Below are 11,011 nucleotides of genomic sequence, written 5' to 3' on the forward strand. Positions count from 1 at the left end.
TATATATATATATATATATATATATTTACAGAGATGAAAATATACATAAATAGACATATGAGGTTCAGATGGAGTGACCTATCCGAAAGCTGACCTATTGCTCTCTCTATATATATATTGAATATAGAAAAAAATTAAAATAATTTGGAAAAAAAAAACTTTATAAATAATTTTCATTATAATTTTTTTATTTTTCAAGGATGAATTAAGCATCTTTTTTTCTTCTTCCTTTTCTTTTCCTAATTTTGTAATCTAACGGGACATCTACAGCATGTGCAGATTGATCTCAACATGTATGAATTCTCACACCCTCTCAGATTCATAAACATCATCAAAGAAGAAGAAACTATCCTCCATTTCATCTGGGAGAATGGAATTGAGAATCACAGTAAACAAACAGAAAATATATAGTTAATGGCTGCATCAAGAAATGCTGAGCTACCCACAATCAAAATTAGCTCTCTTCAGCAGCACACCAGCCAGGAATGCAGACAGTTTGGTGTCATGGGGTGCAATGCATCACCAGCCACGCAGACATTGTCTTTGCTGATACTCCCCCACTGCAGCTCCCATGGTTTTCTGTATCTCAATCTTGCTGATATAATTGTTTCCAACCCAGTGCTTTCTACAATTTCTCTTAGCTCATCAGGGACCTTCCCAAGATTGTCCAGTACAAACTGCTTCACCTTAGCTGGGTCACCTTCCATCTCTTTCTCTGTATCATTTAACAGATTAGAGTAGAAAACACGAGAAATCTATATAGTGGGACTGAAAGGGTTACCTTGGCTGGAAGAACAGCAGGCGAAAACCCAATGCACATTCTTATCATCATAAGGGATAAACCCAGCCCGTATTCCTTTCCCAAATAAATGGAGGACTTTGAGCTCAAAACCATGACTGCTACTGAAATATTTAACACCCCTCATTGAAGTTCGCCCTGCAAAAGATGGCTCCTGGAAGCCCACCATTTTGCCACCACTGAGTTCACTCCATCACATTCGATCAACACCTTTCATTTACATATCATTACAGATGATAAGGTCTGAGAAATAGGAATAAAATTTTTTTGTGTAGTGTGAAGAAACTAACTAAAAATGGACTGCAATTAGACCTTGGATGACAAAGTTGACTGGTGAGCAACTATGCAAAAACTTGCTTTAAGTCATTTGGATGGTGCATATGAGTGATGGCTAGTCAATAAAATCTTTTCAAGGAAATGACAGGATATATCCATTGAACCACACAACGGATAAGGATTCTTCAGGAGGACATATGCTTACATTAGAACAAGCTCTATGTACATGCAAATAAAAGAAGAAAGGCTGAATCAATGGTCAACCGTTTGTGCTAACAGGCACAAACCTTTTGGGATCACTACATTTGAACAGAATGCTCAAATCATGATTAGACATGTAAGGACTGGAAAAATGGGAGAATGTAGCAAAGAAAAAAGGGGAAAATAGGGGGAAAAAGGGGGTTGCAGAAGGCTTGGTTCACCAACTAAGGTCAAATAGACAAATTGCAGGCAGAGGTCAAGTATGATAGAGGGTAGGCTGTACTTATCCCTGAAGCCGGTAATGTTGTTGACAGAGAGAGTCCCCAATGCCGATTAGGTCCAAGGCCCTCCAAGCATTGGTCCATGCTGTGAACGCAAACCCTGTCATTCTCAAACTATCTGATGATTCCAGCACTAAGCTTCAAAAACCCAGCCTGCAAAACTCAGTAATAAGGAGAAATCCTGTATCTTTTTGTCCAAAACATGAATTCAGGGGAAACATAAAACACCATTATTTAGGAGGGCTCAGAAGTTTTGAAGAATACAGAAAAATGATCATTTGCAGAAACCATTTTGTTGCTGCAGCAACAAAACCATGCTATGTAGCCTGGTTTAAAATTGCCATTGTGATAAAAAAAAATTGAGTACAAAGTATATTTTTTGGCTTCAACTCAGGCAGAGTAACTACCTGGCCTGATAGGCTTGTGAGTAGCCTAAGTCTCTAAAACAACCTGAACTATCCATGCTCAAGTAAACAGCAGCTTTCATTAGAGCTCATTTGTGAAACAAACAAGCCAAGCTCAATCCTAATTTGGAGCTTATTAATTTTTTTATTCGAGCCTGAGCCATCCTACTAGTCAACCCAAGTACCCAACCCAGATATGCCAGCAGAATTTTGATGCACAAGATCAGAATGCTCCTCCTATAGCTCACCAGCAGAGGCAAGATGCATAGAAAAATAGATCTCAGGTAAAAGAAAATTTGTTCGATTCGGGTGATTACCCCAACAGCAGCCATGATTTAGAGAATATTTCTATGTTCCATTACCTAACAGCTTAAACTTTTGGGTTGATGATATCAGAGCTAAAGGTTCAATCCTCTCAGTCTCTTTATTTCCTGTTTTTCTCTTAATAGTATCTCAAATTTTTAACTACAGGAAGTACAGTACCCTTAAAGAATCATTGAAAATTCTATCAGGAAAACTGATAACTAAATGAGCACAAGTATTTAACAGTTACAGCATGGCTTCTCAATAGATACTAAGAAAAATGAATTCAGCACATAAATGAGAAGTTTGAATCTATAAATCTAAAAAGCTTGTACTTCGAAGAATTCTGATTTCTGTTTTCCCTTTGTTTGGCTGCTGAGAAAACTGGGAAAAATACACCCACAGGAATCTAAATATGAGCAATAAGCTCGATAAAAAAATTTGCATCATCTTTCACCAATGCTAAAACACACTTTCTCCATTCTTGTTTCCTTCCATCAACTTTTACCTCTCTGTTTCAAAAAGTTCATTTATCACTCTAAGCCATAATCTCTCATAAAATACCTAGTTTACAAATTTAAACCGATATAGAGCTTTTAGGCCAATGGATTGGTTTCTTGAACAAGTCTGCAGTGGAATGACTCTGCAGTCTACCCAGCTTAATAAAATACTATACCAAATCTGATATGAAAGGAGAAAAGGATAAGAATAATGTACACTACATGAAGGTGGATCTGAATTTGCTATAAAAATTCATTCCTATATGCATTCTATCATGGTTGATTTGGTGTATCCAACGAATCTGCAGTTACCCAGATTAACAAAACACTATTTATCACACGTAGGATGCAAGCACAACAACAGTGAATTACCACTCTCTCAATCACAGTTCACCCCACATCAGATGCTGGGCCATTCCCTTTGGTAATGATCCATCCCCATCACGATGAAACCTCAAAGATCATCAAGCAATCAGTAAATAATGCAGCTTGAGTAGTAAAGCATTGTGAATAATGTACATCATGTGAAGGCAATGCATTTAAATGAGAAGTTTGAATCTATGAATCCAAACAATTTAAACATAGAAACTTCCTAATGTCTGTTCCCCTCCATTTGGCTGCCGAGAAAACGGAGAAAAATGGACCGCAAAACGAAGCCAAATGGGAGCCCTGACCACATTCAAATGGAGATCTTCGTTTTCAGAGCTCCCAATAATGAAAATTTTCACTTCTTTTTCTTGCATTTGCTCAGTGGGCAAACAGAGGGAAAATCACCTGAGATCCTGAGTTTTTGACAGTGAGATCTGAGATCTTCCATTGCCATGAAATGACAGCATTTTATCCCTCCATGTAACACCATAAAAACGCGCCGTCAACTGCCATTCTGCACTTTGCAATTAAAACGCATCGTTTTGAACTTGACTTTAAGGCTATGCTTGGTTGAAGGAAAATTTGGAGGAAAATGCGAAGAAAGTAAAATTTATTGTACTTTTATTATCAAGAAAAGAGAAGCTGCGGTGGTTTATTTTGCTTGAGAAACACAAACAGAAACGCATGGACATCCTTCTATTATCAAGAAGCTATGTTCCATCCGATTTTAGGGAATAGAAATCAGAAATTTAGGAATCTCATGACAATAAAAACAAAAGCATAAGAGTTGCATCAAGACATGCTGAGCTTCCCACAATCAAAATCAGCCTTCTTTAACGGCACCCCAGCAAGGAGTGCAGAGATTTTATCCCTGATGAAGTTCAACACCTTCCCATCACTCTGCTGCATAAAACCCACCAGGTAAGAAGATGTGATGAGATCAATGCCTCTGTATCTCCTCTCCTTAGCGTATTGCTCCAACCCCATTTTGATCCTCTTGAATTCCTCCTCCTCTTCTTCTTTTTCTTTAGCTTTGTTTTTTGGTTTCTTTGACAATGCTTCAGCAAGACACCTGGCTAAGACAACACAGTCTTCTAAGGCTGAACACGCACCTTGCCCAAGATCTGGTGTCATGGGGTGGAGTGCATCCCCAGCCACACAAACATTGTCTTTGCTGATATTCCCCCATAGAAGCTCCCATGGATATCTGAATCTCAATTGAGCTAATGAAAAAGAATCCATTTCAGTGCTTTCTACAACTGCCTTTACTTGATCAGGTACGTTTCCCAGATTGCTCAATGCGAATTGCTTCATCTTAGCTGGGTCATTTTCCATCTGTTTTTCTGTATTATTTCATGAATGAATCAAAGAAAACTTAGGAACTGCCCAAATAAAGGTCATACATACTGACAAGTAACACACAACATTCAGGTTTCAATCCTTCCAATCTACATGGAAATGAGTAAAAAAAATGATAAACAATTTTATAATTGTTAGTAGTCTTGTAATCGTTCATCCAGGCAACAAAATTTTGTTTTGGAGTTTAAAAGCTTGTTTAAAGAGTGATGCAACATAAGTGAACTCTTTCTAACTGACATGGCAAAATACATTTCTGCTTCCATTCTAGAGCAAATGCTCACCATTCTCCATTTTAATGCAAAAATAACATCACAACATAAAACAGGATTCAAGACAGAAAGTTCAGTCAGAAAGAGTATCATTTTCCTGTGTCTAAAGGTGATGCCATGGTAAATCCTGTTTTTCTTTCAGTTCAAACACCTTCATCCCACAATGTCAAAAATGGTGTTGCTGCATGTAGGAGAATTCAGCTTTAATGAATATTTTTTTTCTTTGTGCAAGAATGATGCTATACAAGTCAACTTCTTGTTTTCTAAGTCACTGTTTGGATCACATGGCAGGACACCCATTACTGTGATCTCTGGATCAGGACTTATTCTTTATCACTCTCAAATTCAATAATCTTGAGAATTATTAATTCCTTTTCTGATTCTCATTCTTAAGTAGAGGTGAGAAGTCACTCATCATTAGGTCATAGAGGTTAGCCCTCAAAAGCCTACATGGATTTTATGTTTTGGAAGCAGGGAAGGATTCCTATCCTTTAACCCATGGTGGTGACCCTTGGGTCCCTATGGATTCAACCCTGTGAATGGTGTTGTCCTGCTTTCCCCATTCTTGTGGCAGGTGTCAACATGACCCCATTAAATAAGGGCATTCATGAGGGATTCTGATACATAATCATTCCTTCTATGGGAAGAGTTGATTCCTTCAAGTTTGTCTCCCTTCATATCCTCTCCACATGATTTTCACACTTCCTCAAAGGCATCCCACTTAGGGCATGGTACCCCGATGCTATTATGTCTGCTCAAGTCAAGAGTAGAGCTTCAGGGATCCCATATGGATTTAGTGCACCCTGACAATGGATTTAACCTTCCTACCATTGTACTCTGGGACAAGTTGAGGGTGGTCTTAATTTAGAGGATGGAGCTGAAGACTCATCAAGGTGAGGTAGGTCGTACATACATCAGACCCGTTTTAACCGAAATGGGAGGTAGGGAATACATGATCATCAAGGAAGCATCGCCACCTAATGTGATGTGTCACTACAAGCATGGTGGTCTTAGTAGAAAGTTGGATTGGTATAGGTTGAAGCCTTCCATTGGTTGGCTTAACCTACCAGTGGAATTCAACCATAAGCCTCTATATAAAAGGTTTAATGGTTCTTTTGTGCATAATAACAAGATAAGACTCCAATCACTTTGGTTTTTGGTCTTTGGCCTCCCAAAGTGCTCTTGAATCCATCTCCAAGAGAAGATGGGTCCCTCTCCTATGTCCTTTTTGATGCCTCTTCTCCATTTTGAAACAATTGCCTTTGGCTCCCCTCCCTCTCTTCCCCATCCCCAACACTCTCCTCTTAGTTTTCTCTACTTCCTCCTCAAGCTTTGACGCTTCACTGACCTCCTATCTCACCTTTTACACTACTAAGAATTGCCCTTCAGAAAATACCATTGCCACATCAATCAAGAATGAGATCATCTGATTTTAAAAAGAGAGTTCTAATAGCAAGAGCAAAAATTAATCGTACCTTCATTTTTTTTGTTGGGGGGGTGGGCATGACTCACTCATGCATAATGCATATTCAATAAAACACACTATAATTCTAGTGAGAATGAAAGGGTTACCTTGGCTGGAAGGTGTAAAGGCCATAAACCAATACACAGTCTTATCATCACAAGGGATAAAACCACATCGAACACCTTTCCCATTGAACTGCAGGAATTTGGGCTCAAAACCATGACCACTCTTGAAATATGCATAGGCTCGAAAGGCATATCGCCTTGTAAAAGCTGGCTTCTTCAAGCCCAGCCATTTTGCCACCATTGAGTTCACTCCATCGCATCCGATCAACACCTTCCATTCAAGTATTGTTACAAATAGTGTCTGAGAAATTAGACTCAAAACTTCCCATATACAATAAAATATAAAAATAAAAATGTGCCCCAGTTAGACCATTAATAACATTGTCGATTGGTGGGACGACTATAAATAGAATATAGTTACCTCCTTCATTGAACCCATATTCAATAATTATGATGTATTTGATTTATATCCATTGAGTAATTAGTCAACCTACAGCATACCACCTATTTATCTGACAATAAATGGTAGACTGATTTTACCTTGGTTTTAAGAATGGATCCATCAGCAAGATGCACCAGCTTCAAGTAGCCTGATTCCTCAACAGAAACAACCTTGGAGGAATACCTGATTGTGCCATCTGGCAGTTCTTTTAGAAGGGCTTCTAATAGCACCTTCCTCTGAAGACACCGAACATCATGCTCTCCACTAAATAAGACCAAACCCCACAAGATGATAAAACTCAGAAAGTGCTCAAAATCACAATCAATAAATGAAGAAAAATGACTGATATGGTATATTTTTTCAATTGAGAGATGCCCACCAAAAGTAACCAACACTAATATAGTTGGGACTATGTTAAGTTGAATTGGGGATATATAGATGATTTGGCTAGCTAGTTTGAGATCAACTGATGAGTCAAAACAATTACTATTGTGCATGAAAAAACTTACTTTTTTCCTTTGTCCTTAAATGATATTTCTGAAGTTTGAAGACCTGATACTGCAGAGGTAGACTGCAACCTGAAATCAGATCCCTGCAGTTATTTTACATCCTAACGTGGAGAGGAATAAACCCGCATCCACAATGAGACTCACAAATCATTGAACAAATGGTAGTATGCTAGCATGGCATGCAGAAGTATACTAACACACCAACAGACTATCTCAGTTCCTTTCGGCCAGCCCTATATCCAGTTTTGCAAATTTACAGAGGTGGATGGATCCATATCTCCTCACAATCCTGCAATCCCTTTTTATGATTGCAGACTAGAAATTAAATACTTACTTTATTTTAAATTAAATGTTCATGCAGGGCAAATCGCATTATGGTGGATGGTGCATATTTCTGAGACTAGTCAATAAAAATCTTTTCAAATGAAAGACCAAATATATATATATATGCCACCCAAAAGGATACAAATTCTACACCACAACACATAGGAAAAGAATTGTGAATGGGCACAAACCATTCGAAATCACTATCCTTCATTGAAAACAGAAATGCCTCACACTATCATTAGACATAATTATTGGCTAAATGGTAGATGATTGCAAAAAATAGAGCGATGGCTCTTAATCAACTAAGATCAAATGGACTAATTGCAAGTATAGGTTAATTGTGATGGAGGGTGGGTCAGAGTTACCCATAAAGCTGGTTATGATGTTGACGGAGATAGTCTCCAACGCCTATAGCATCCAAAGCCCTCCACGCATTGGTCCATGTAATGAATGCAAACCCAGTCACTCTCAAACTATGCGATGATTCCAGCACTAAGCTTCGCAAACCCAGCCTGAATAACCAAATAATGAGTAGAGAATCCATAAATTTTTTGTTCTCCAAAACCACAAACTTGCAAAAACAACAAGCATTAAACGGGGGAATCAAGCGAAACATAAACAACACCATTTAAGAAGACTCAATAGTCTGAACAAAATCGAAAAAGGATATTTTTCGGAAACTATCTTAGTCCTCCTTAAATCACACAATTTAATTTCTTGCTGGTTAAGCATCTTCCTTAAAACAAATGATACTGTCAAGCTTTAGCTGACTTGAAATGCACCATAGACCTAACAGCTTAAAATTTTTGGTCGAATGATTGTTGAACCTGGAATCTGAGCTTTAGTTCAATCCTCTCGGTCTGTTTATTTTCCATTTTTCTCTTAATCAATACTATCTCAAATTACAACCATAGAAATGGCTTTTCTTAGACCAAACCCATAAAGAATTATCGAAAATCTGACAGGAAAATGGGTAATTAAATCAATTTTCTCACATCAAAATAACCCATATCAAATAGTCAAAGAAATCTTCTTAATAGATTCTAAGAAAAATGAAAAATTCATCGCGTAAATGAGAAGTCTGAATTCATAGATCTAAACAATCTATACATAGAAGCTTCCTAACATATGTTTACCCCCATTTGGCTGATGAGAAAACCGAGTAAAAGACACCCTCTTTGGAAGCCAATTCCGATTCTTTTTTCCCACCAGCCAAACAGAGCCTTCAAATGGAGGGGGAGTTATTAGTTATTACTTATATTACCACGTACCAGGAATTTTCGCTGCAATGAAACGCACCGTTTTTGCCATCTACGTTAAAACTCACATGAACAACACCATCAAAACGCACCGTTTTGGACAAATTTCACACAAACAACACCATCAAAACGCAGCGTTTTTGACAAATTTCATATTCTCCCATCCCTCTTAATAATTTTTTTTTTTGACAAATTTTATATTGGCATATCCCTATTAATAATTATTTCATTTCATTAGACTTTATTTCCAGGTTTACATTTATTTGATAATGTTTTTAGAAAACACTTCTACTATAAAAAATATTATTGAAAAAAACAAATCAAAGATATGGTAAAATTTAAAAAACACTTTTAAAAAGTAAAAAAAAAATACTACAATACTTATAGTATTTTAAAAAAAAAACATCCAATAGATGATTCTCTTAAAAATACTATTAAACACAGTCTTAAAATTTATTTGATTATAATTTTAAAAGTGTGTTGGGCAGTTTTTATTTAAAGTGTTTTTAATAAAAATGTTTTCTCTAAAAGTACTTTTTTAAAAAAAAATCATTTATGAAATTTTTTTTCTAAAAAAATACTATAAATAATTTTTCAAAATTTTAAAAATATTTTTTAAAATTTATCAAATGTCTAATTATTTTTTTAAAAAAATCATTTTTAATTTAAAAACGCTTCCTATCATCAGACAAGTTCTTAAAAAAATTCCTAGTAGAAGAAGTGGTTTTGAAAAAATAAGAAGTATGTTTGACCACAAAAAAACATTCCCGTTAAAGACAGTTGGACTCTTTTTTCAACGGTACTACAACTAACCTTCATTTTTATTCCTGCCCTTCTTATTCCCGACACGGAGGGAAACAAAACCAATAATACAAAGAAAGAAAAAGGCACGACGGCATGGTGGGGTGGGGTTACCTGTGGAGTCCCAAGGCAGTGGTAAGGCCTGAAATTCCAGCTCCCACAATCACTATCTCTTCAACCGCATCCATCGTCTTCTTCCTCTCTGTTCCTCTCTACTCTTATCTATAGGAGCTCTGAGCTTTGGTTTTGGGAATGAATACAGAGATTTATATAGAGAGGGCAAGGTGTTGGAACTTGGAAGTATGTGGCCACACGTCCCCAATAATTCATGGCGGCTGCCTGATGATGGGCCCATGAATCCCAAGTTTGATTCGAAATAGTCCTTTTGGCCATATATATGTATATTATACTTGTGAGACCTATTTTGAAACATTTCTGGTTTGGCCTGCTAGGCGACTGATTTTGAAAATAATTTGCTCTTTATCTCCAATAAAAAATTTAGAAAATATATCAGACAATTAAAAATTATTTTTTATTTTTTATTCTTAAAAATATAGAATATGATGTTTTCAAAAAATATTTTTAATTATTTTGTACCGTTTTCACTTGTTTTCTGAGAATTGTTTTAAAAAATAATTATACAAACATATAAAAATATTAAAAATAAAACATTAGACATAAAAAGATTATTTTTAAAATATTAAAAATGGGTTAAACATATTTTAAGTTTTCAAACATATTTTTATTCTGTAAAACATCGTATAACAGTTTTCAAAAACAATTGTCAAACAAGCTCTTCATTTCTGTCTATACCTATTCTTGGTATTTTATTTTATTTTGTAAAAATAATTTTATAAAATCATAATTTTAGTATAAATTCAAAAATTAGTTTCCAAGTGGGTATTTGATTAAACTTAATACATATTATTTAATGACTTAAGTTAAATAATTATGAAGTTATTAACTTAAAATTTATTACTTATTTTAAGAATTAAGATTATTTAATAAAATTGACTTAAAATTTATTCGAAATTACTAAATTGACATATTTACTCTTGTTAATTTTAGATAATATTTATTTTCACTAATTTTAAGTAATAAATTTATTTATAAAACATTCATATTTAAAGTATTATAGTTACATAAAATAACTGTAAAATATTTATTATAAAAATTGAGTCATCGGAAATTATAATTCTAAAATATATCACTAGTGTGAGCAAATAAGGCAAAAAATATTTCAAATTAAGAATAAATTAACTCTTTTAACTTATTATTTAAAATTAAAAATAACTTATTATTTAAAATTAAAAATAACTTTTAAGTTGTAATATTAAATTATTTTACCTAACGTGTTTAATCTATTTAATAATTTAATTTAA

General features: G+C 35.2%; 2 protein-coding genes across 2 annotated transcripts; both read right to left on the minus strand.

Annotated features, from left to right (window-relative positions):
* Positions 1-280: 280 nt before the first annotated feature.
* Positions 281-3,640, minus strand: LOC117911810 (monooxygenase 2-like). The gene is made up of 4 exons (XM_034826233.1): positions 3,137-3,640; positions 1,560-1,710; positions 782-1,009; positions 281-715 (listed from the first exon to the last, which is right to left on the minus strand). Exons 3-4 carry the CDS (start codon positions 966-968, stop codon positions 465-467), a joined length of 438 nt encoding a protein of 145 aa, XP_034682124.1. The 5' UTR covers positions 969-1,009; positions 1,560-1,710; positions 3,137-3,640; the 3' UTR covers positions 281-464.
* Positions 3,641-3,732: 92 nt separating this feature from the next.
* LOC117911809 (monooxygenase 2-like) lies at positions 3,733-9,865 on the minus strand. The gene is made up of 6 exons (XM_034826232.1): positions 9,744-9,865; positions 7,935-8,081; positions 7,243-7,311; positions 6,832-6,997; positions 6,334-6,562; positions 3,733-4,476 (listed from the first exon to the last, which is right to left on the minus strand). The coding sequence occupies exons 1-6, from the start codon at positions 9,815-9,817 to the stop codon at positions 3,926-3,928; spliced, it is 1,236 nt and encodes a 411-aa protein (XP_034682123.1). The 5' UTR covers positions 9,818-9,865; the 3' UTR covers positions 3,733-3,925.
* Between the last annotated feature and the right edge of the window lie 1,146 nt (positions 9,866-11,011).

The sequence above is a fragment of the Vitis riparia genome, chromosome 3 (assembly GCF_004353265.1).
Source record: "Vitis riparia cultivar Riparia Gloire de Montpellier isolate 1030 chromosome 3, EGFV_Vit.rip_1.0, whole genome shotgun sequence".
Taxonomy (NCBI): Eukaryota; Viridiplantae; Streptophyta; class Magnoliopsida; order Vitales; family Vitaceae; genus Vitis; species Vitis riparia.

Bases quoted from the DNA above. Each gene is read 5' to 3' on its own strand.
- LOC117911810 (XM_034826233.1), bottom strand. From the start codon at position 968: ATGGTGGGCTTCCAGGAGCCATCTTTTGCAGGGCGAACTTCAATGAGG. The intron at 716-781 runs GTAACCCTTTCA...TAAATGATACAG, and splicing joins CTGCTGTTCTTCCAGCCAAG to AGAAAGAGATGGAAGGTGAC.
- LOC117911809 (XM_034826232.1), bottom strand. From the start codon at position 9,817: ATGGATGCGGTTGAAGAGATAGTGATTGTGGGAGCTGGAATTTCAGGC. The intron at 6,998-7,242 runs GTAAGTTTTTTC...GGTCTTATTTAG, and splicing joins TTTAAGGACAAAGGAAAAAA to TGGAGAGCATGATGTTCGGT. The intron at 4,477-6,333 runs GTAACCCTTTCA...GAAATAATACAG, and splicing joins CTTTACACCTTCCAGCCAAG to AAAAACAGATGGAAAATGAC.